Below are 25,155 nucleotides of genomic sequence, written 5' to 3'. Positions count from 1 at the left end.
CTCGGCGGCTGGCTGCTCGCTCACTTGCTGAGTGCTGCCGAAAATCGCCTCTGCGCATGCCCAGGCATGCGATTTCCAGGGCCACGCCGCTGGGTGAGGCTGCTGATCCCTTATTTTCCAATCCATAAGTTGACAGCTATGGCAGGGACCAAACAATGGGAGCTCACCATGTTGTGGGGATTTGAACTGCTGACCTTCTGATCGGCAAGCCAGTTAGCCTGTGGTATGCCAAGGTGCAAAACAGGCTGGAGAGGACATTCAGGGGTGAACAGGACAAGAGCTTGACATGTCTCGCCACTTCTTGGTCAGAGGAGAGCATCATCTGCTCTATGCTTGGGGGGGGGGCAAGAGTACTCAGGAATCCTTGGGATTCCATTCGTCTCCTGGTGTGGAGGACAGGACCAAACGAATGGCAGCAATGGATGTGACTCTCACCCTTGTGAAATAGGCCATATTCTGTAACAGGAGTGGGAAACCTTTCTAAATCCAAGGGCCGCAATGCCTTGTCTCCCGAGGAAGCGGGTGGCGCTGTGGTCTGAACCACCGAGCCTCTTGGGCTTGCTGATCAGAAGGTTGGCAGTTCTGTCCCAGCTTCTGCCAACCTAGCAGCTCAAAAGCATGTCAGTGTAAGTAAATAAATAGGGAAGGTAAATGGCGTTTCCATGCACTCTGACTTCCGTCACGGTGTTCCATTGCACCTGAAGCAGCTTTGTCATGCTGGCCACATGACCCAGAAAGCTGTCTGTGGACAAACACCGGCTCCCTCAGCCTGTAGTGAGATGAGCGCCACACCCCATAGTCCCCTTTCACTGGACTTAACCATCCAGGGGTCCTTTACCTTTACCTTCTTCTGAGAAGCATGGTGGCACAGCAAAAAATTCACCTTGGGCTCCCAAGCCTGAGGTGCCTCACCTCCGATGTAAACAGGAAAACAATACACCCCACTGTAAAAAACTATATACACAGTGACAGAACACTAACACATCCTGATAAAATCTGCAGCCAATTATCCCAGAAGGTATCTGACAAACATGAGAACCAGTGGTTTCCTTAAAAATGCATGACCCAGTTGCTGCCACAAAAGAAAACATCCTGTCTTGCACCCAGGGAAGGCCATTCCAGTCTTCTGCCAGGTCCATGCTCTCACTCTGAAGGCATCTGGCGAATTCCTCCTATCCTACAATTTGACTGCACTGGTTTTTCAGACGGTGTTAAGAAGCACGTGCACCCTAACATCCATCCTCCTGCTAGTAAAAAATCAAAATTAAATTGGGTAGTGCCCTTAACCACAGGATTCCTGAAGGGACAACTCCCTTGGGTGTAATCTCTTTGGCGACGAGCCTGCCGATGGCTAGCTCGCTCTCCGAGAGATGCCAGGTTTTGATGCCCCCTAATTCAGATGCTAGATAGAATCGTGGAGATGGAAGGCAGCCTGGGGGTCAATTGGTCGAATGCCCTGCAGTGCGGGAATCCTGGCCACAGCCGTCGCTGAGTGGGCTCGATCCACCAACCTTTTGGTTAGCACCCAGTGTCACAGGATATGTCTCTTCCAAGAGTGGCGTCTCTCAGGTCTCTCCGTCAGGGAAGATCTCTGGAACAGCCCAGCGAGGTCACAGACCGCGAGATGCTCATTCCCTTGACCCAACTTCTCCTGCCCCACAGTGTTGCAGCCACAGCTAAACCCTCACTGCATATTTGGTTGAGCAGACATTCCTTCTGCCCAGGGAAGTGTGAAGGGGGTGAAGACGCTCTAGTTGATGATTCTCAGCCACCTCGCCTCGCCCCAATCTTTAAGAGAAACTACGCCAGCCAAACTGGTGTAAAACCAACCGGATTTTGCAGCACCGAAATGGCACCATTTGCCCAAGAGCTGTCATTCCACCCACCCCCAAGTGATATGTTTATCCTTCAGAGTTAGGCATTGTTCCCCTGACATTTCATCTACTGCTTAACTCTGGCCCCAGACGCCCCTTGAATCTATTTATATTTCATGTCATTATGTATTTCTAATGCCTTCCTTTGTTTGTTTGCCTTCTATCCTTAAGTCATCTGCAAGTATGTCTTCCATTCCTCTTCTAGGTACCTCCTGCAACACTCCTCCCTCCCTCCACCACAAAATCTTGTTTTCCTGTGTCTGTCGTCTTCTGATTGCTTGCTTACAAATGGGTTAAACCACAGAGCATAGGGCTTGCTGATCAGAAGGTCAGCGGTTCGAATCCCTGCAACGGGGTGAGCTCCTGTTGCTTGGTCCCAGCACCTGCCCACCTAGCAGTTCGAAAGCACATCAAAGTGCAAGTAGATAAATAGGGACCGCTCCGGCGGGAAGGTAAACGGCGTTTCCATGTGCTGCTCTGGTTCGCCAGAAGCAGCTTTGTCATGCTGGCCACATAACCTGGAAGCTGTCTGCGGACAAACACCGGCTCCCTTGGCCTATAGAGCAAGATGATCGCCGCAACCCCAGAGTCGGACACAACTGGACCTGATGGTCAGGGGCCCCTTTACCTTTTAACTGCAGTCCTATTCAGAAGGAAACCCCATTGAACTCAATGGGGCTTCCTCCCAGGTAGGAGGACTGCTGATGGAATCATGCATCCAGTCGCAAGTTCTGTGCCTCTGAATCACTGTGATAGCTGTACCAGTTTTACTCAGAAGTAAGTCCCACTGAGTTCAGTGTAGTTTACTCCCAGGGAAGTGGGTATCGAACGGCAGCCTTAATCTCAACTAAGTGTGCATGTGGTTGTAGCCCTAGCATGTGGTCTGAGGAACTGACTAGTTTTGGGCAAGTTTTAAACTAAACAACGTAAAGCACATTTAGAAAAATCAAGGCTGTGGCACATGCTACAGCTTCCCAAATGCTTATCCAGCCATGTGCTCAGATTCTTCTCTAGATAACAATACCACGAGGAATGCAGTATAAAGAAGGCAGTTTCAACCACGGTTGTGAAACAAACACAGATATTATAAAATGAAGCTGCAAGCCATGTCACGAGCAGGAAATAAAACCGCCACGGAAAGTTATGTAACTAGATGTCATGCGCTTCTTGTGTGTAAAGGCAGCATACCTTAGTTATCTATGGATAAAACATTAAGCAACAACTGGCCATGCCATCTTTAAAAAAAAAAAGGTGGCATAAGGTTGAAACACACTCAGGTGACCTGCAATCAGATCATCAAGCAGAACATTACTGTTTCATACACTTTCCTTTAAAAGCAATCTACAATAAGGTTTGTAAAACAAGACCAGGCCTCCGGGGTTGCGCACAGAACAGAAGGTCTCAAACTTTTAAAAAATCCCTTCCTGAAGATTTCGTATCTACTCTCCTCCCATCAATATCAACCTTCCATTTGCAGAAGAATAGTTCTCATGGGCATTGCTTTCTCTCTTTGTGAAGAGAGCAGTCAAAGTCCAGTCAAAGGCGACTATGGGGTTGTGGCGCTCATCTCACTTTCAGGCCAAGGGACTTCTGGCACAACGGGACACCATGACAGAAGTCAGAGCGCATGGAAATGCCGTTTACCTTCCCACCGCAGCGGTACCTGTTTATCTACCTGCACTGGCGTGCTTTCGAACTGCTAGGTTGGCAGGAGCTGGGACAGAGCAACGGGAGCTCACCCCGTCACGCAGATTCGAACTCCATGGTTTAGACCACAACGCAAGTCCCGTCCACAGTATCCAATGTGAGTACTGCTCAGGGTAGAGTCACAGATCTCAATAGATACAGGTCCGCTGGTCTTAACGGATCTGTTCCAAGTAGGACGAACCTTGGCACGATGATGTGATTTGGTATGGCATTTTTTTCAGCTGGAACTTGCCAGAACTGTTCCTGCACCTCTCAGGTGGGCATCATTGTAAGAATAAAAGGGAGGTGTTCATGGTGAGTTCAGGCACCTCTTTCTCTAGAAAAATAGCACTGGGTACAGACTAAATGTGATTTACCTGGAGAAGGAAGTGGCAAACCACTCCAGTATTTTGCCAAGAAAACTCCATGGTCATAAAAAAGGAGAAGCTTTGAGAAGAAAAGAAAAGATAATCTTTATTGTCATTGTCCCCTTGCAGGAACAACGAAATTGCTCGGTTACCGCATCCACTCAGATAAAGCATTCCACATAATCCAAAATTACTACAAAACCCTAATTAAAACAATGCAATACGATACAATATAACAAGTAAAATAAGATGACTTCAAAGTCCAGACTTTCCATTTAAGGCCAAAATCGCTCTAGAGAAGAAACTGTTCTTGAGATGGCTCGTTCTTGCCTGCATTGTTCTATATCTCCGTCCCGATGGCAGGAGCTCGAAGAAACGGTGACCAGGGTGTGCTGGATCTCTTGATATGTCTAGTGCTTTTCTATGGCACCTGGTGGTATAGATTTGTTCTAAGGTGGAGAGTGAGCAGCCAATAATGCTCTCTGCTGTTTTAATAATTCTGCACAGCCCTGCTCTGTCCTGAGAAGTACAGCTTCCGTACCACACACATAAACCAAACGTGAGCACGCTCTGTATGGCACAGTGATAGAAGGAAAGCAGCAGCTTTTGTGGAAGATGTTTTTTCCTTAGAATTCTCAAAAAGTACAGTCTCTGCTGCGCCTTCTTCACAAGCCCCCTTGTATTAACACTCCATGACAGATCCTCCTATGAGCGTTCCCAAGGCATGCTCTGATTCATGGGGTCATGGAGAGTCGAACACAACTAAGATGACTAAACAACAACAGTCTTTGTCTATGTGTTTTTTCAGTGTGTGCCAATTCAACCTGTGGGGGCGGGGCATCCACTAAAGAAAACGGACTCCTACTATAGGGCTTCCAAACCCTTAGTTATATTCTTTAGGGGAATTGGATGGTGCCTGTTATCAAAGACCTCATTATCAAGGTGTACTCCGTGCCCAATTCTGATACGGTTCGTTATCAAGAGCGAAATTAGTATTATGTCATGAGGGCTGACTACGGCATTTGCCTCTGCACCACTGGCAAAGTCCGTTCCCGGTTTCGCCAGTTAATCATTTGTGCTCAGCTACTAGCAAGGAACAAGCACATTGTCTTTCGGTCGCAGCAACCCCGGGTCACAGTCCGAGATGATTTCGTCGCTCTTTTCTCCCCTTGGCTCAGATTTCTACGTTGAAACCTGTGCACGCACGAATGTGCCCTAGCGCCGTTCGTTTTTTCTCAAGATAGCGCAGAGACTTGTCCTTCTCTCCGAGGGATCCTGGGCAAATCGGATGCCACCCTAAACGTATCGTTTGAAACATTGTCTGCGCTTTAGAAAGGAAATGCCACCAGCAGCAACATTTTAAGAGGCAGGGATGGCCACAGACTGGGACGGCTTGGAGGAGGAGACAGATTCATGGGAGGATGACTCTACCAGCTGCAACAAACTCTGAAGGCTATGCACAATATCTGCTGTCCAGAGGCAGTTTGCTTCTAAAAACCAGTTGCTGCAAACCGCAGATGGGGAGAGTGCTTTCGTGATCACATCCTGCACCTGGTTGGCCATTGTGAGAAAAGGATGCTGGCCTAGATGGGCCACTGACCTGATCCAACAAGCTACGATGGTGATGATATTCATCAGAGAACGTAGAGGAGAGATTTAACCCTTGTATATCTCTCTGCATGCTGCGGTCTAATTCCCCTCTCATGTGCACATTATTTATTATTATTAAAAATACAGTCAAGTTTTCTAATGATGAGATTAGCTTCATACCCATTTGGCTCTCAACCAATCCATATTTCTGTTTCTTTAACTTTGCCATTATTATTGTTGTTGTTGTTGTTGTTATTGTTATTGTTATTGTTATTTCAATTTGTATACGACCCTATACCCGCAGGTCTCAGGAGGTTCACAGGATAAAATGACAACATGCAAATATGAAATACACAATCAAAACAAAAACAACCCAATAAGCACCCACCCACCCAACGCATTATAAAAGGGCATTGGAAGCACTACGGAATGTCCCTGTTGTTGTGATATCTAGTGTTGCAAATAACGCTTTTCAAAAACACACCAGCCCATAAAAGCACTTTTCCTAGCCCACTGCCCACAAACAGCAATATAAAGGCACACCTAGCAACCTGGAAGTGGGGGGAGGGAAACTTTTTGTTTGTTTGTTTTTTCCCACTCAGTTTACAATAACTTTTCTGTTTGCTTGCCTGGAGCTGACTGAGCACATGGCTTCATGCACGCTTGCTTATGACAGATGGCAAAATCGGCGCATGGTTTTTGCATCAGCTGAAGTCATGCCTCTTCACCCGGGCCTTTGGGGTGTCTGATCTGCTATGGCTGCAGCCGAGGACTCCCCGTCTGCTATATGATTTGGCTGGTTTCAATCTGATACAATGCTATCAGCATTATATAAAATGCTGCTAGCTAATGCTATCCGCAAGTTTGGGAAATCATTGGGAAGAATAACCCTAACCCATATGGAGCCATACGGCACACACACAAAATACTAACGCCACCAGTTGTCGCTTGCTTGGGGGCATAGAGTCCCATACTTCAGAACTAAAAGGGATGCGGGTGGCACTGTGGCCTAAACCACTGAGCCTCTTGGGCTTGCCAATCAGAAGGTCAGCAGTTCAAATCCTCAAGACGGGGTAAGCTCCCGGTTGCTCTGTCCCAGTTCCTGCCAACCTAGCAGTTTGAAAGCATACTAGTGCAAGTAGCTAAATAGGTACTGCTCCGTCGGGAAGGTAAACAGCGTTTCTGTGGGCTCTGGTTTCTGTCAAGGTGTCCTGTTGTGCCAGAAGCGGTTTAGTCATGCTGGCCACATGACCCGGAAAGCTGTCTCTGTACAAACGCTGGCTCCCTTCGCCTGAAAACAAGATGAGTGCCACAACCCCATAGTCACCTGTGACTGGACTTAAACATCCAGGGGTCCTTTACCTTTTTACTTCAGAATAAAGGAGCATGAAAAGTTTCCAAGCCAAATATACATCAGCTAGGCTTGTTACTTTATTTGCCTGGTAGGTACCTGTGCCTTGGGATGTATGGAGTCGTAGGTGACGGGTAGTTCCTCTGGTCAGAGACACATAATGCTGCTTCTGAGGTCAGAAGCTGTTAGCATGCAACAGCGACGGCACCTGGGGAACAGCTTTGACTGGCTAAACCAAGTGAGGGTAGCCGACGGGCCTCAAAACCTCATTGACTTAGGGACTTCCCATGCGTGTGAAGACAGGCTCCAGCAGATTCAGCAGATGAAACCCAATAGTGCAGAGGTTTTCAACATTTTGGGGTCCACAGCTCCCTTGACCAACTGCCATGGGCGTAGGCAGGGGGCAGGAGGTGGCAATTGCCCCCCCTAGAAGCAGGGCCGCTGGCCAGCCTGCCCCGCTGCCCGCCCGGTGCCGTCTCCCTTCTCCCTGGCTGGCTGTGGAGCGGGTGGAGGGAAAGCCAGGCAACCGCTTTGCGCGGCTCTGGGACTTTCCCTCCACCTGCCCCGGCGATTGCAGAAGGGGAGGAGGGGATCGGAGCAGCCCGATTTCGGGCTGATCCTGGCTCCCCCTCGCCCCTGCCGATCGCGGAGGGGGAGGAGGGAGTCGGAGCAGCCCGATTTCGGGCTGATCCTGGCTCCCCCTCGCGTCTGCCGATCGCGATGGGGGGGGAGGGAGTCGGAGCAGCCCGAAATCGGGCTGATCCTGGCTCCCCCTCACGCCTGCCGATCGCGATGGGGGAGGAGGGAAAGCTGGCAAGGGAGAAGGGAGCTTTCCTTGCCCCGCTGTGGCCCCTCCTCCGCCCCTTGGCCCCACCCCTTGGCCCGCCCCTTGCCCCCCTGATTTTCATCCTGGCTACGCCCCTGCCAACTGCATTCTTTCTGTGACACCGCTGTGAGTTATGTCACCCCTTGCCTGCAGAGCCAGCAGCCCCTCACTCCTCCCTTGTGAAAGGTTCCCTCATCCTCTCTTCTCCCATCTTCTGGGCATCCGCAACTGCTGCCCCCGTTCTCCGAGTTGCCTCCTCCTCCTCCCTGCCCCAGAGAGATGCCTCTTCACACTGCCCCACAGGAGCTTGGGAAGCACCCCCTGGCTAGCCCCAGAGGCACCATTCGTCTGTGGAGCTTGTAGCCAAGGCTGCTGCAACAAACCTTTGGACGGCAGAGATGCGAGAGGGCATCCCAGAAGTCAATCACGGCAAATGTTCAATAAATATTATCTAACCTATACTAAACGTTTGTGCAAGCAAATCCGGTTGTACGTTCAATGAATAGATTGTCTGGAAGGAGCCCTGACAAAGTGGTTTGACATACAATTATTTCTTAGGGCTTTTGTTTATTTTAATCTCCCATCAAAAACCTAGGTGCAATATAGCTTAGCTGCTAGTATCCCATAAACTGCAATGTATATACACCTGCAAAACCAGCTTCTTACTTAAGGGGGTCTTCAGAAGGCCACCGCATCCTATACTTAATACAACAAAATAACCATCCCTTAAGACTCCATCCTCTTCTTTGCAAGGAGCCACCGGGTTCTGCCTGTCCAGCTCTCCAAATGCCTTGCTGAAGCAGCCTGCAAAAGCGTTCTGCATCAAAACTGGAGGGTTTTTTTTCCCCGACTCCCCCACCCACCACCCCAGTGCTTTAGAAATTAAGCCGGAATGTGTAAACTGCTTTTCCAAACGCGTGAGCCTTGGCAGATCCGATATATAATACGCAGCCATGTGGCTTTCCTTTGGCCCGTCGGGAGGCGGACGAGCGTTTCCTTGTAGCCTTGGCGCCCCCTGTGGAAGAGGAAGGAAAGTGCACGGGCTCTGCCCCAGACGTCAATGAGACGCCTATTAAGGACAAGCAAGAATTCAAACGTGAGACGCTGCGGCGCGTGCACGTTTCTGGCTATCTCTGAGACTCTTTGTGGGTGGGTGGCTCTGGGTACAGTTTCAGCGGCGGGCGCTGCCAGGCAAAATAACCGTGCTTTTTAAACAGTTGATATATTTTGGTCCCAAATCTGCTCGGGGAGGGAACGTGCCAGGCGCTCCCCCCCCCCGTCTAAAATGCAAGCGCAGATATAATCTGCAGAATTTAATACGGTGCTGGCAATGAGAGCAGTGCAGCTTCAGGCTTGCAGGTCGCTATCAATGCACAAGAGGCTTCTTTTTTTTTTAAGCTCTCAAACAAGGTTGCATCTCTTTTCTTTTCCTGGGGAGCTGGTGTGCGCAACATCAGACAGGCAGCTCCATCTTGGCACATGTTGCAAACCTTCGCACATGGGGCGGGGGGGGGGGGAGACCTCTGAAAAGAAGCTGGGCAAACTGAAAGGAGAGGCGCGCCGCCCTGGAGAAAAAGCACGCCCGCCCCACGATGCAGACTTCTCCCCCCCCCCCCAGCCTTAAATCATAACATTGCTTACGGGTTGCTAAATAGCGCGCGCATGTGCGCAAGCAATAAATTCCTGGCGCTTGGGCATCGCACCGCTGTGCGCCTGGCTGCAAGCTTGCTAGGGGTTGGGCGGCGGGGAGATGCGCCCTCCGAGTGCGACTCTTAAGGTGCGACTGTAGCCTGGCAGGAGTCAAGTGCTGCGGCAGCAAGGCTCGCGATCCGTGGAAGGAAGCTGCTAAATGGCGCGGGTTGCTTTTTGGGGAGGAGGGGTGGATGTTGGGGTTGCAAATTGCAATGCACAAAGCAGCACTAATGATGATGATGATGATAATAATAATAATAATAATAATAATAATAATAATAATAATGCAAAGGACCCAGCCCACTGCGCGTTATCCCAGCCCGGTGATGATGGCGGCTGGCTATCGCCCCCCCCATGCCCGCCTCCCCCCCTCCTCCGCTGCAGACGCAGCGTCTCTAACCCGCGGAGAATGACCTTCCCCATCACCGCCCGAGAAAAGGCGCGCCGAGGAATTCCCGCCCTGCGCTCTAAGCCGCCCTCTTCCCGCTCATGCATATGCAAATCCGGCTCCCCTCCACTGGCTGCGGCGAGAAAAGCCGCCCTTCTCATTGGGCGCCGCGCTCCAGCGCATGCAGATAAGATGAGAACCTTGCCATTTTTTTCCCTCTCGCCCTCGCCCCGCCTCCGGTGATGAGAATTTTTCAGACGGTGTAACTTTGCGCGTCTCTCTTACTATCAGCAAATAGTTCCGGGGAGCACCGGGGGCGGCGGCCGCCACGAAAGCCGCAGCGGCCCCAGCTCGCCGAGTAAGAGAGAGAGAGAGAAGCCAGCCACAACACCCCCCACCCCACCTCTCGTATCTACTCCTAGCGGTGGAGATCTGGGGTTGGTGGGTGGGGGCGGGGGAGGACACCGCGCGTCCCTACCGCCAGCCAGTTCCCCCGCGGAGGGATATTACCGTAATGTGCGGGTGCGCAGCAAAATATCGAGAGTTAAGAAGAGGCGGCGCCGCGGAGCGAAGGGCTCAGAACAGGCGAGCGCTGCCGGGAAGAGGCTGAGTTTTTGCTGCTGCTTCTGCTGCTGCTGCTGCTGCTTCGAAGCTGCGCGCTCCCTCGAGGCGCTGGATTGACTTCGCAGCCGCGCGGGCTCCAGCCGAGTGGATTTTCGTTTCGCGTGGGATCTTTTTTTTCCCAACTCCAAAAAACCAACAGCAATTCGTGGCTCATGGACCAAGCAACAGAGATCATTGTTTTCCTTCTACATTTATAATAAATATATATATAGGGTGGTTTTTTTCCCTTTTCTCCTCCTCTGTTTTCGTCTGGGATTCTCTGCTCGTCTCCGGGAACCAATATATTTTTTGGAGAGGGTGGAGGTTTTTTTCCTTCCATCAGAGGGAAAAAAAAAAAAAAGATCTGCAAGATCCCTCCCGCCACCCCTCGACAGCTGCTTACAAGTCGCGATCTCCGTCTTGGGAGAGAGAGAGCCTACGTCGCTGGCCTTTCTCAACTGCGCTCATCAGCTGTTTTTTTGGGGGGGAAGGGGGTGTTGTTCATCCTCCCCTTCCCTTCTCCGTTTTCTGCCCATTGACTTGACAACCTCGAGGGAAGCGGGGGGCGTCGGATCTCCGCATCGCGGTGGTGGTTCCCCCTTTTCTTCCTGCCCCCACCCCACCCTTACAGCCGTCTCCCCCCCTTTTTTGGAAGATGTTACTCTCCAAGTTCGGATCCCTCGCTCACCTCTGCAACCCAACCAGCATGGACCACTTGCCCGTCAAGATCCTCCAACCAGGTAAACAACCCGTGACATTTGCTTCTCCTCCTTTTTTTCCGCGGGGGGGGGGGTGTCTGCTTTATTTTTTTCCCTGCGCGGGGAGAGAGATGTATGTGCTCTGTAAGCCTTCTGCGTGGCTGGGGCTGCGGCAGCTTTTCTTACCAGGATCTCGGCAGTGGGCTAGGTTTTCTGCTATTTTGGGGGGTGTAGGAACACACCCGATCCTGGATAACCCAGTTCTAGCGGTTGGGTTTATGTGATTTTTATTTCACCCCACCCCACGTCGGGGGCATCCTTACCTATCAACATGGCTGGGAGTGGTGGCGTTTGGGGATAATTCCTCCCGAGGATGGGAGAGGCGAAGGACACGTGAAAAAACCCCTTCCCCACGTCAAATGGGCTTGTTTGCAACTGGCTTTCCTTCCTGCTGGAGTTTGTTGTGATTTCCACTTGCGACTTTTTCGTGGGTGACTCTGTTTCGAGGACGGTTTCGGTGTGTGTGTGTGTGTGTGTGTGTGTGTGTTTTCTCTCTCCCTGGAGCGTGCTGACTCCGCGTGTGATAGATACATCCGACGTCGCCCCCTTTCTAATTCCCCTCCTTGTTTCCTTCCCGCCTCTTAGTGAAAGTGGAGAAGGAGCCCTTCGAAAAAATCTATCAAGTGGGCTCCGTGCTGGGAAGCGGGGGATTTGGCACCGTCTATGCCGGGAACCGCATCTCGGATGGCTTGCCGGTAAGACGAGACTCCCGACCACGAGGCTTTTGTTGCTGCTCCCACCCCCGCAGCCCCCCCCCCCGCCGTGCGTGGCTGGAAATCCCGGCCACGGACACACACACACCTGGAGCGAGGCGATGTCCCCATGCCCCCCGACCGCCCCCCTAACCCCCTCTTTTCTCCTCGCCCCCAGGTTGCCGTCAAGCACGTCGTGAGGGAGAGGGTGACAGAATGGGGCACAATTGTAAGTATCCCGAATTGCATAAAAAAAAACATTGTGCTATACAGCCTCCCCTTCGCTGTTCCCCCTCCTCTGCCCCCCTGCATTTATCATGGGGGGCTAGCTATTGTTTGTGGGGGTCCCCTTTCCCTGCCGCTGCCACTATCTCCTCCTCTCCGGCCTCTGTTATTGTTTACGTTTTTGCGGGGAGGGGGAAGATTTGGCGGGGGTTTCTCCTCCTCCTCCCCCCCCTCCCCTTTTGACTGCGGCAGGAGAGAGAGAGAGCAGTCTTTGGGCTTCCCCTTCCTGCCCGCCTCCCTGCTCTGCTGGAGTTTCCATTTGCAGGAAGCCCCGCGATTGGTTTTTCAGATGGCCAAGAAAGGGGGTTTTCCCTCCCCTCCCCGACTCCCCTCTTTGGTATTCCGAAAGGTTCATCATGTCTTCCTTTTCCCTCCTCCTCCTCCTCCTCCTCCTCCTCCTCCTGCTTCCAGGGTGGAGTTATGGTGCCCTTAGAGATCGTTCTGCTCAAGAAAGTGGGGTCCGGCTTCCGTGGGGTCATCAAGCTGCTGGACTGGTACGAGCGGCCCGACGGCTACTTGATCATCATGGAGCGGCCCGAACTGGTGAAGGACCTCTTTGACTTCATCACCGAGAAGGGAGCCCTGGACGAGGAGACGGCCAGGGGGTTCTTCCGACAGGTCCTCGAGGCGGTTCGCCATTGCTACAGCTGCGGCGTCGTGCACCGAGACATCAAGGATGAGAACCTCTTGGTGGACCTGAGGACAGGGGAGCTGAAGCTGATCGATTTCGGCTCCGGAGCCCTCCTCAAGGACACGGTCTACACGGATTTCGATGGTAGGCTCCCCCTCCCACCCAGAACCTCTCAATCTCATTCTCTCCCCATGAAAGTGCCTCCTCTCTCTTAGTCACATTTTTTGCCACCTACAATCACCAAACGAGATATTTCTGCTGTAGCAGCCAGTAACAGATCTGGCAATTAAATCCTTCGCACCAGAGGCGGCTTGTGGGGGGGCGTCAAGTTGCGTAGGAAGAGAAGCGATTCCAGGCTGTGACGCAGCATATATATATATTCCCCTGCCTTAGGAAGGATAAAAAAGAAAAGGCATTTTCCTAGAGGGCGACGTGTTTACAGTTGACTCAGGCATTGCCTCTGCCAGCCTTTCCATCTGTGATGCTCTTGGGTTTATATCCCCCCCCCCTTTCCAAACCCTCCTCCTCCTCCTCACCCTTCCCCATTTCTCTTTCCCAGATGATGCTTTAGAAAACCCTGCATTGCAGATTGAGGAGGCGAGAGGGAGTTATCCCTCCCTTCTTTCAACTTAAAAGGAGACTTGGCTTCTCAAACTTGCTGTTGCTGTTTTTCCCTTATAAGTGGGGAAAGGGTTCTGTGCCCCCCACCCTCCTCCTCCCTGGGGCAAACGGGAGAGAGATATCAATGGGGGCTTCTTCCCTGCCCGCCTCTCTCTCTCTCTCTCTCTCTAGTCAGCTGCAGCATTTAGCATCTGTTTGTTGTGAAACCGGAGCCTCGTGGCCATGTGACCTTCAGCATCACGAATTCTCGGTGTTTTTTTTATTTGGTATCCAAGTAACAGCTCAGTGCAGAGGGAGGGCAGTTGCTAGCAACCTCTTACGCAGAGAGGCAGATTTCTCGGCTCCTTTAAAAAAAAAAATATCCTCATTGATTTATTTTCACAAGGAAAGTGGCCGGTTTGAACGGGCTTTCGGAACCGATCAAAGCTGATTAGCTATATATAGCAAGCGAGAGCCGAGTTTCACCTTTTTTCCCTCTCTGTTTCCCTCCCCTCCCCTTTCTCTTCTCCTCTCCCTTTGTCCTTTGTGTCTATTTTTGGTGTGGCGCTGCAGACGCCACGTGCTGGGGAAAGCGAGCTCTGTGTTAGTAAACAGTCAGCTGGTGAGGATCTGCGCTATCCGCTGCGAGAGAATAGAACCACCTCGGGGGGCCAGATTAAAATGTGACCTAATACTAGGCATGATATAAGCTCTAGAATTTTCCAGCCTACGTGTGTGTGTGTGGTGTGGATTTAAAAAACAAAAAAACGGGGCTCATTTTTTAAAAACATAACACACATGCGCCCAGGTCGTTGCATGATCTCAACGGAAAGTTCAGCCAATGTAAAGGAAACCTTGCTGTCTTTTGTTGCAGGGACACGAGTATACAGCCCTCCGGAATGGATCCGGTACCACCGCTACCATGGAAGATCAGCCACTGTGTGGTCTTTGGGCGTCCTCCTATATGATATGGTCTGCGGCGACATCCCCTTCGAGCAAGACGAAGAAATCTTGAGGGGAAGGCTATACTTCAGGAGGAGAATTTCACCTGGTAAGTGTGGTGTCAGAGGAACCGAACCACCCCCGGCGGTTGAAATCGCAAAATTATCTCCCAATACGTTTTTGATTTTACCAGCCCAACCATTTTAACTAGCCAATTTTATTACCAGCCAAAACAGACGTTGACCATTGATCATGTCGCCAACCCAGATCAAATCGATATTGTTTTGATCTGTTGTCATGGGGCCCCTAAAAGGCCCCCTCTCCCATAGGCCGTTGCCAATTCTTGGCCTTTTTGTAATCTGGCACTGAAAAACAACCGTATGGAACCTACCTAACCCCTTTCTCCTCCTTTGCCTTCCTTTTTGCATTTCAGAATGCCAACAGCTGATCAAATGGTGCCTTTCGCTGAGGCCTTCGGACCGGCCGACCCTCGAGCAGATCTTCGACCACCCCTGGATGCACAAGTCGGACGTCGCCAAGTCAGAGGATTGCGACATCCGGCTACGGACCATTGACACGGATGTTTCCAGCACAAGTTCGAGCAACGAGAGCCTGTGAAATTGCCGAGGACCTTGCGGCGGGAGGGGAGGAGCCACGGGCGGGGCGGGGCGGGGCGGGAGGGGAAGGCACCAGAGTGCTGCTATTGCTGCTGCCATATGTAGGAGAGGCTAGGGGGGAAAATTGCATTCATTCTGTAGTCTGAATCTTTGTCAGAGGGACTTGATTTTTTTATTCCCCCCCTTCCCCTTCCCCCTTTTTGCCGGTTTCTGCTTTGGAACGAGAGATTTCCTTTGGAAACGCTGTTGTTTGGGAGTTTGTGGGGCCAGTGCTTCGTTAAAGGCTGCCCCCTTTTTTTTCCTTAAGGCAAAAGCAGCGACCTTAAAATAACATGGTGAAAACTTTTTTGCTCTCATAGAGCCTGGACTAGATTTTATTTGCTTTTTTGAGTGCCTTTTTGAAAGCTGCTTCAGTGGGACTTTCCTTTTTTTGAGCTGTGTATGTCCAAAGAGGACCCCGCGCATGATAGGATCGTGTCCCCTCGAGCCCCGCTGCAAAAGGAGCTGGGGGAAGCAACTTCTATGATGCCCTGGGAAAACATGTTCAGTGATTGAATGAAGTAGTCCCGTCCTCTGGCGATGGAATACTTGAACACAGACATTTCACTCCTTCCTGGTCCCCCCCCCGCACCCCACACTTTCCCCCCATTCCCCCCTCCCCCCCTCCAAGGCGACCTCCTCTGCTCCCCACTCTTGTTTCCAATAGGCTGCACGTGTTCTCAGCTGTTTTTATCAGGGACACTCACTCAAAACTTCATTTCATCATCTCTTCCACTGGGCACACAAACACACACAAAAAGGCCCCTTCTCAACTCCCCCCCAACCTGCAAGTCTTAAAAAAAAATTAAAAAATGTATGTATGGGCATGTTAAATGCACAATCAATGCAATATTCAAGGACTTTGTGTGTGTGTTTCTCCCCCCCCCCCCCCATACCTGTATAATGTGTTTCTGTAAATTTTTGTTTCTCCTCCTCCTCCTCCTCCTCCCCATGTATTATACGGTTTTATTTATTGTCTGGAGTTTAGAAGACCTCTCACAGTCTCAATCTGTGACTATATTTATTTTAGCTAATTTATTTGTGTAGAATTATTCCAACACTGTGCTTTTTATCTCTCTTACTCCGGTGACAGGAGTGGTTGGTCCACAACTAGTTTTTTGCATTCCTCTCTTGTCTCTTTCTCCATTTTTTGTTTGTTTTTTTGTTTCAAGAAGAAGAAGAAGAAAAATGAAAAAGTCTGACCATACCTGTTTTTTGGGTTTTTTTGTTGTTGTTTTTTCATTTCGAGTTGGAAGATGGAAAATTGTACAAAGTCTAATTTAAGGGAACTAGAGTGACTTTAAAAGTTAGTCGGTATGCCTTTTTGTCTGGTATTATTTACATACCAGAACTGTAAAGTAATGCTGTTTGGAAGGGTTTTAAATTATTGACATTATACAGTCTTTGTGCATTGGCTCTGGAAGGAAGCGTGGCAGAGTCATAAACCTTAATTTATTTTAATAGCTGTGTGTTCTGTGATCTGGTTGCATTTATGCAGCTTGGATATGGATTTTCTCTCTTCTGTTTAACAGTGTGAAATGTATGGAGATCATATTTTTTTATACAGGTATTTCAATTAAACTTTTTTGTAGATAACCCATGTGGCTTCTTCCTTTTGAACTCAGCTGCCAAATACCGGTGGTTCTCAATACAATACTTGCAAAGAGACCTCAATGGAACTTTTGCTCCTCCATATCCTAGAATAATAGGATAGCATAATTAGAAGGGATCACGGGGGTTCTTGCCCAACTCGGAGCTTGAACCCACAACCCTGAGATTGAGTCTCATGCTCTACCAACTGAGCTATCTACAGTCCCTGCTGAACTACAACTCCCATCAGCCTTAGCAAGCAGGGCCAAGAGCCAGGGATGTTGGGAGCTGCAGTTCAGCAACATCTGGAGGGCCAGAAAAGTTTGCCACATCTCCTATAACAGGCATCCCCAAGCTGCGGCCCTCCAGATGTTTTGGCCTACAACTCCCATGATCCCTAGCTAACAGAACCAGTAGTCGGGGAAGATGGGAATTGTAGTCCAAAACATCTGGAGGGCCAAAGTTTGGGGATGCCTGTCCTATAAGGTGATGGGAACTGGGCTACAGGCCACCTCACAATGGCCACAAGCAAATAACATGGCCTGATGATGTTGTTGTTTAGTCGTGTCCGACTCTTCGTGACCCCATGGACCAGAGCACGCCAGGCACTCCTGTCTTCCACTGCCTCCCGCAGTTTGGTCAGACTCGTGTTGGTAGCTTTGAGAACACTGTCCAACCATCTCGTCCTCTGTCGTCCCCTTCTCCTAGTGCCCTCCATCTTTCCCACCATCAGGGTCTTTTCCAGGGAGTCTTCTCTTCTCATGAGGTGGCCAAAGTATTGGAGCCTCAGCTTCACGATCTGTCCTTCCAGTGAGCACTCAGGGCTGATTTCCTTCAGAATGGATAGGTTTGATCTTCTTGCAGTCCATGGGACTCTCAAGAGTCTCCTCCAGCACCATAATTCAAAAGCATCAATTCTTCGGCGATCAGCCTTTTTTATGGTTCAGCTCTCACTTCCATACATCACTACTGGGAAAACCATAGCTTTAGCTATACAGACCTTTGTCGGCAAGGTGATGTCTCTGCTTTTTAAGATGCTGTCTAGGTTTGTCATTGCTTTTCCCTCAAGAAGCAGGCGTCTTTTAATTTCATGACTGCTGTCACCATCTGCAGTGGCCTGATGTTACTGTTTCACAACGACTGCCACGAGCACTGCAGGCCAGATTACTCTATCCTCACATGATTTCGAGCAACGGCATGAGATCCTTGTGTGTCTCTGCCTTCACAACAAGTGTGATGCCACCTGAAATCACTACACACTCCCTGGGCTGCGCATAAATACTTCTCCAGTGCAACAGGTTGCCATAGTTCTCCCTAGTGGGAAGCCTATGGTCCTAACCAGGGCCACTTAGTTAAATCCCATAAGTTGTTTCCATTCTTGATCCTACAGAGAATCTAGCTTTACACAGAGTCAAGATGGAAAGCTGGTGGTATTTACCCCACCTTGCTCCCACAAAGGAAAAGCAGGGGTCTTTAAAACTTCCCATGCAAACAGCGAGAGAGTGAGTCCGTTAGTACTTCTTGCAAATGCAGATGATTTTGGGGGGATGTGCTCAAAAACGCACAGAGGAAGAGTTCCTGGGACATTGGCCCTTCAAGGCTTGGTAGGTTTTATCCAATGTTAGTCATGCTGAGAGCTGGCATCCGTCTTGTCTAAAGACAATGGAGTATGCCTATGGGGGTGAAGTCAAACCTGGGGTACCAGACCCCGAAGCGTGTCTGGGCAGTGTGTCTGGAGGTTTCAAGTTGCCCAGTAATTTCGGTCGATGTGTTGAAATTAGTGGACATGACACACATAGATTGCCAATTTCATAGGGGCTACTCAAAGTTAGTTGGCTACAAACGTTTACAAATGCTTTCCCTTTTTTAAACAACCACTTTGCAGGACAGGGAGCAGTCTCCTTAAAACCCTTTCTTGTCATGCAAGCTTTCCATATGCAAAGTTTATCTTGGGGGGGGGGGGAGAGAGAACAGGTAGCATGTGCTTTTCCAGTACATTTGCAGTGCTCCTGAAGAGATGCTCCTATTAATGGTGTGTAAGCACTTAAAGGGACTTAAGCACTTAAGAGACCCAGGTGGCGCTGTGGGTTAAACCACAGAGTCTAGGGCTTGCTGATCAGAAGGTCGGCGGTTCGAATCCCTGCAGCGGGGTGAGCTCCCATTGCTCGGTCCCAGCTCCTGCCCACCTAGCAGTTCAAAAGCACATCAAAGTGTGATTAGATAAATAGGGACCGCTCCAGCGGGAAGGTAAATGGCGTTTCCGTTCGCTGCTCTGGTTCACCAGAAGCAGCTTTGTCATGCTGGCCACATGACCCGGAAGCTGTCTGCGGACAAACGCCGGCTCCCTCGGCCTATAGAGCGAGATGAGCGCCGCAACCCCAGAGTCGGACATGACTGGACCTGATGGTCAGGGGCCCCTTTACCCTTAAGCACTTAAAAGTCTTGGAAACTCTTCCATGCCTTCATATAATAGCCCTTAGTTGGAATTTTTAGTGCTAATCCAGAAGAACTGTTGATACCTTTATGAGGCTTTGAAACACTGGAGTTCTTTCTTTTATTTCTTACAAAACTAAATGGCCCGACAAGTTTTGTATTGCTGATTTACAAGGAAAGGAGGACTTTATTTTGACAGAGCAAATCCTGTCTTGATTGCCTTAGCAGCCCGACCCTGATTCAAATCCTGAAATAATCCCTTCTCCTGTTTGCTCTTGGAAGGGAAAGTTGTCATCTTCCAGCGGACACTCGCCGGAGCAAGACTCGAAACACACCAGATGCCAACCATTTTAAGCTTTCAACAATTGCAGAATATCAGGAACTAACTTAAATGGGCATTTACTCATTTAAGAATGAAGATGTCAAAAACACACGAAAGCTCATGCCAATAACAAACTTGGTCTCTAAGGTGCTACTGGAAGGAATTTTTTTATTTTGTTTCGACTACGGCGGACCAACACGGCTACCTACCTGTAACAAAAACACTCCTGTAATGTAGCTGGTAAGGAAAGGTGTGGTAGATGATGGAGATAAGCAGAAATCCCCTCTAAGCAGTTTCGCTGTGGAGGTTGATCTTCCCTCCTAGTTGTGCTCGGTGGAAAGCCAACATCATTATATATGTGCATCAAGCTTTTCTAGGTCAGTGTTAAATTACATGGCAGCTAGGTTGGCACACACAAGTCAACCGCAAAACACATACTGTAACAGCCGCATCTCTCCCACTTTCAAACCTTGAGCATCCCTTCTCGACCCAGTCTTCTTCAATTGCCAAATCTGTTAAGCGGGAAAGGACGTGGATGTCTTGTGAGTGAGCTGCCCACGGAAAAGGGGGACACGGGTGGCGCTGGGGTCTATACCACTGAGTGTCTTGGGCTTGCCGATCAGAAGGTTGGCAGTTCGAATCCCTGTGACGGAGTGAGCTCCCATTGCTCCGTCCCAGTTCCTGCCAACCTAGCAATTCGAAAGCACACCAGTGCAAGTAGATAAATAGGTACCCACTGCGGTGGGAAGGTAAAACGGCGTTTCCATGCGCTCTGGTTTCCACCATGGTGTCCCGTTTCACCAGATGCGGTTCAAGCATGCTGGCCACATGACCCGGAAAGCTGTCTGTGGACAAACGCCGACTCCCTCGGCCTGAAAGCAAGATGAGTGCCATAACCCCATAATCGCCTTTGACTGGACTTAACCGTCCAGGGGTCCTTTAATTTTTTATTTATTTTTTGCCCACGAAAACTGAGATCCAGGTGATTGAACAGGGAAGACTGCTTCCCTGGCGTTTAAAGCTTGCTGCAGCACACGACAGCATCCTGCACTTCACCGGAGAGCGGGAAGCTCAATAAGGGGGCACAATGCAGGCTGTGTGGCATACACAGTTGTGTCCTCCTTCAAAGGGGAACCACCCTGGATCTCAGGAGGAATGACAAATGGGGTGCCTTCCACACCCCGGCATTTTGTCTTGGTATTGACCTTTAAAAGCCTCAACAGACAGTGAGGTCCAGCTCCGAGGGCCTTCTGGTGGTTTCCTCACTGCCAGAAGTGAAGTTGCAGGGAACCAGGCAGAGAGCCTTCTCAGTGGTGGCGCCCGCCCTGTGGAACACCCTCCCAGAAGATGTCAAGGAAATAAACTACTATCTGACTTTTGGAAGACATCTGAAGGCAGCCCTTTTATTGGAAGTTTTAAACGTTTTATCATGTTTTTAATATTCTGTTGGGTGCTGCCCAGAGTGGCTGGGAAACCCAGCCAGATGGGTGGGGTAGAATTATTATTATTATTATTATTATTATTATTATTATCATTATCATTATCATTATCATTATCATTAGGACTATTGTGCCACTTCAAGAAGCTATGTACCTGATGGGATATAGCAGGTGAAACCTCTTACCGATCAATCCAATTCCAGTCTCTCTCCCTTTCCCCCCACATTTGTTTGGTTTTTGCTGAGCAACCTGCTCCGGCACTTTCCGCAGCATCTTGACCCTTAGCAATTTAGCAGCAAAGGCTTATATCATTTGAGCATCACCTGCTAAACTGCTTCAAAAGGCACCAGAGCAGGTTCGGGGAAAGGAAGAGCAACCCAAAAGGAAAAGCTCTGCCACCCAACCAATTTTGCTAGGACCTCACAACCCCCTGTGTTGTTCCTATTGAAATGCAGATTTGACCTTGGAATCGCTCCCACCTATGTCGGTCTTACCAAATTTTGCTTGGGATTTTCACACCTGTCTAATTTGTCCGGGGACTGTTGGTTTCGACAGTTGCCGTCCGTCAGTTTAACAGCTTCGATATAGTCAGTTTCAGTCTTTAGGATTATAGAATAACAGAACTGCAGAATTGGAACGGACCCTGAGGATCAACTCCCCGCAATGCAGCTGTCTCATACAGGGATCGAACCTGCAACCTTGGCGTTGCCCGCACCATGCTCTAACCAACTGAGCTATCCACTGGGACAAACTGTTGTCTTTTGCTTCCACTACGGAAAGCTGTCAAGCACAGGGTTTTCTCGTCGTCATTGTCTGCCCCCCCCCCCCGCGACAAATACATCTCCAAAGCCATGCCTTTTCATTCTTCTTCTTCCTAGTGAGTTTAAATAATAATAATAATGTGTACTTCGACAAAATAATGCAGTAACAAAGCAACTAAACTGCCTCCCACATGGTGGCTTAGCGCCCTCTGTTGGTCCAACCGAAGCACATTGTCTTCGAAAGCCACGGTTGTTTTGCAGACACCTGTAGACAGGTGTCTTTAAGAATGGAAAAAGCAGCGCAGGTCGGCTTCTGAAATGTTCCACCAGGTAGGAAAGGATTCCATTATAAATAAATGATAGACAACAATGCTGCCATTTCCTTTTTTTAACTTCTAGAATCTCCCAGGGCACGGTGGAAGCTGAGTAGAAAACATCTATTTACCTGCCACGCTTCTGTCCTGAGTTCAAAAACAAAGTGCCTGGCTTCCTTTCCACAATCAGTACATCATGTTTGCAAAAAGGAATTTGATGAATGAGTTAGCTTCTCAGAAGTCGTTCCGGCTACCGTAATGTGTGCGGTCACCCACAGACTTTCGTCACCCTGGAACATTTGACCTAGAAACCGTGCGGTGAGCTTGAAATGAAGCACATGTTTCAGTGCGCCTGAATTCAACAGGAGTTCGGAGTTGCCTCCCTGCTTACGTCTTTGGCTTAAATTGAATGAGATATGCTTCACTTGAGCTGCACGGTGCTCAGTATTATTCTGATCAGCTGGGTAACAATACCATCACAACGAGTAATGGAAATATTTCCGGGTTCCTGGAAGCAGCTCGGGATTCCCCCCCCTTTTTTTAAAGAAAACAAAGCAAATGTGTTTTGTTTGAGTTACAATGGTACCTCGGTTTATGAACACAATTGGTTCCGGAAGTCTGTTCATAAACTGAAGTGTTGAAGCGAACTTTCCCATTGAAAGTAATGGAAAGTGAATTAATCCGTTCCAAATGGGTCCGCGGCGTTTGTAAACCGAAAATTCATAAACCGAGGTTCCACTGTATATTTATTATCCTGCCTTATGAGCAGGGAGAGGAGATAGAAAAGAAGGTAATGTTCCTGTATTTTAATAGTGTAGAAGAGGGAATTTTGGATGCAACTGAGAAAGATTCTACCATGAGAAGGAGTACCATACGGTGGTACCTTGGTTCTCAAACTTAATCCGTTCCGGAAGTCTGTTCGAAAACCAAAGCGTTCCAAAACCAAGGCGCGCTTCCCCATAGAATGTAATGCAAAACGGATTAATCCATTCCAGACTTTTAAAAACAGCCACTAAAACAGAGACCATTGATCAATAAAATGTAAGCAGTAATCAATGTACTGTACTATAAAATAAATAAGACAGTATTGTAGAGATGAAAATTAAAATTACTAATATTTCCTTACCTGCACTGATGGTAGCCATTGTTTGGATGTGGGGCTTTTATCCATTTCTGCAGTCACACAATCAATCAATCAATAGCTGAACTGGGTTCCACATGGTCACAAAAACAAATTAGCTGAAAAAGCTTCAAAAACAAAACCGCAAAATAAATAGCAAAAACAAAAGTGCCAAACTTAATCTATTCTGGACTTCTGAAATGTTCAAAACCCAAGTGGCAGCTTCTGATCAGTGCAGGCGCCCCGGAAACAACAGCCAACAGCCGCATCAGATGTTCAGCTTCTGAAAAACTTTTGAAAACCGGAACACTTACTTCGGGTAATGGGCATTTGAGAACCAAGGCGGTTGAGTACCAAGGCGTTTGAGAAGAGATGCAAAAAAAGGTAACATTCCTGTATTTTAATAGTGTAGAAGAGGGAATTTTGGATGCAACTGAGAAAAATTCTATCATAAGAAGGAGTACCATACAGTGGTACCTTGGTTCTCAAACTTAATCCGTTCCGGAAGTCCGTTCCAAAACAAAAGCCTTCTAAAACCAAGATGCGTTTTTGGCTTCCGAAAAACGTTCAAAAACTAGAACGCTTGCTTCCGGGTTTGGGGCATTTGAGAACCAAGGTACCACTGTACTCCTTTGCATTTGGATTAGGGCTGGCCACTTTTCAGTGATGCTGAAACTGATATGTTTGCTGGCATATACTGTAGATAAAATCAGTGGCAAAGCTTCAGTGACTAACAACGCAGTCCTAGGCCTGTCATCTTAGAAGTATGTCCCGCTGAGTTCAGTAGGGCTTGCTTTCAGGTGGGATGGCCAAATCAGTCAATTTTCCATTTTTCCAGTGAGTTCTCCATATTTCCGCATCAGTTTTCTGTTTTTATTTTTTTGGGAAAAAATCCTCGGGGAAATGTGTCAACATTTTAGTGTGCATTTCTCCCAATCTACACATTTTCGATGCAATTATCAAAACACACATTATCGTAAAGCAACTTCCCCCAAGATGCATTTGTGGCGATTCGCCACCTAGACAAGACCCAGCATGTGAGGGGTTAAGCTTGGAGCAGATAGAACCCTCGGGGGCGGGCTCAGCCCAGGGATAAAAACCCCTCCGGAGTGGCAGTGAGTCAGTTGAGGTTGGAGTTGAAGTTGAGGGAGTCAGTTGGTGTTGAGCTAGGAGTGGTTGGTTATATGCAGAGAGAGCTGGTTTAATATATTGAGGAAGGAGAATAGGTGGTGATTTAGTCAGACGGGATACAAAGTTGGGAGATTATTAATAAATATTTACCTAGTTGACTTTAGCGGTAATAAGCCAGTAATTTATAATTAGAGGTAATAGGCCGGTATAGGAACCATCTGAAATTTAGAACAACCTAAGATTTGTACTGCAACCATTAAGCATATGAACACACAATAAAGCAACTTCGTTTTATTTTATCTGTATCCTGGTCTGTGGTGTTTTGGTGGAGGTGTTTATTTTGTAGTTGGCACATTACCAATCGACCGTAAAACGTCCAGTGGTGATGTGCAGGTCAGAGTGACTGCTACAGCATTTTTGTGCTTTCCTTTCACTAATATGTGCATTTCTATGCACGCTTTATCCTCGTTTGTGCGGTTTTGCACCCATTGCTTCAGAGAAGTACAAATTTCAGTTGTATTGGGAAGTGCAAATGACAAAGCAGGTTCTCCCATAAAGGAGAGCATGGGTTGCGGAAGGGTTAACAAGACATCCCAGGGTGGGAGAGGCGGGTCAGTTTGGATGGCCACATGTGCGATTGGTGGGTGTGTTGTTGCTAGGGAAATTTGCTTGTAGCAAGTGATTGATTGACAGCCTTACCCTATATTATGCTTAGTGAGCAGCTTTCAGTTCCACTTTTGCTGCTCGCAACGAATCTCCCGCCTGCCCTCCTCTAATTTTAGGCGTTCTTGCATTGACCTTGCTGCGCCTCTCATGGGGTCGCCTGTTTTGGATCAGGGGCCTGGTAGGAATTTTGCCACTTGGCTGATTGGCTGGTGCCAGGTGGTTTTTGCCTACTACGCTGCAATAAGTCACAACTTATAAGGTTGGCGGTTAGGCATTGGTTCAAATTGGATGGTTGAGGGGTACGGACTTGGTTGGGCCTGCCCCTCATGGTTGCTGCTGCCTTGAGGGGTATTCCTTTAAAGGAATCCTGGGGCTATACATGTAGTCCGCGTATCCCCGCCAGGGGACAGGGCCGCGCATGAGCCTCGGGGAGCACC

The 25,155-nt window shown here is 49.0% G+C and overlaps 1 protein-coding gene across 1 annotated transcript; it reads left to right on the top strand.

The window, feature by feature from the left end:
- Window positions 1-10,353: 10,353 nt before the first annotated feature.
- Window positions 10,354-16,538, top strand: PIM3 (Pim-3 proto-oncogene, serine/threonine kinase). The gene is made up of 6 exons (XM_035128426.3): window positions 10,354-11,118; window positions 11,722-11,831; window positions 12,007-12,057; window positions 12,525-12,888; window positions 14,219-14,395; window positions 14,720-16,538. The coding sequence occupies exons 1-6, from the start codon at window positions 11,034-11,036 to the stop codon at window positions 14,902-14,904; spliced, it is 972 nt and encodes a 323-aa protein (XP_034984317.2). The 5' UTR covers window positions 10,354-11,033; the 3' UTR covers window positions 14,905-16,538.
- Window positions 16,539-25,155: the final 8,617 nt, after the last annotated feature.

Source organism: Zootoca vivipara, chromosome 9 (assembly GCF_965207765.1).
Source record: "Zootoca vivipara chromosome 9, rZooViv2.hap1.1, whole genome shotgun sequence".
In the NCBI taxonomy this organism is placed as follows: Eukaryota; Metazoa; Chordata; class Lepidosauria; order Squamata; family Lacertidae; genus Zootoca; species Zootoca vivipara.
The sequence above is the reverse complement of the archived record's forward strand: the minus strand, read 5'-3'. Positions and strand labels throughout refer to the sequence as shown.

Excerpts from the sequence above, each read along its gene's own strand:
- PIM3 (XM_035128426.3), top strand. The coding sequence starts at position 11,034 with ATGTTACTCTCCAAGTTCGGATCCCTCGCTCACCTCTGCAACCCAACC. Across the intron at positions 11,119-11,721 it reads CGTCAAGATCCTCCAACCAG|TGAAAGTGGAGAAGGAGCCC; the intron begins GTAAACAACCCG and ends CCCGCCTCTTAG. Across the intron at positions 12,889-14,218 it reads GGTCTACACGGATTTCGATG|GGACACGAGTATACAGCCCT; the intron begins GTAGGCTCCCCC and ends CTTTTGTTGCAG.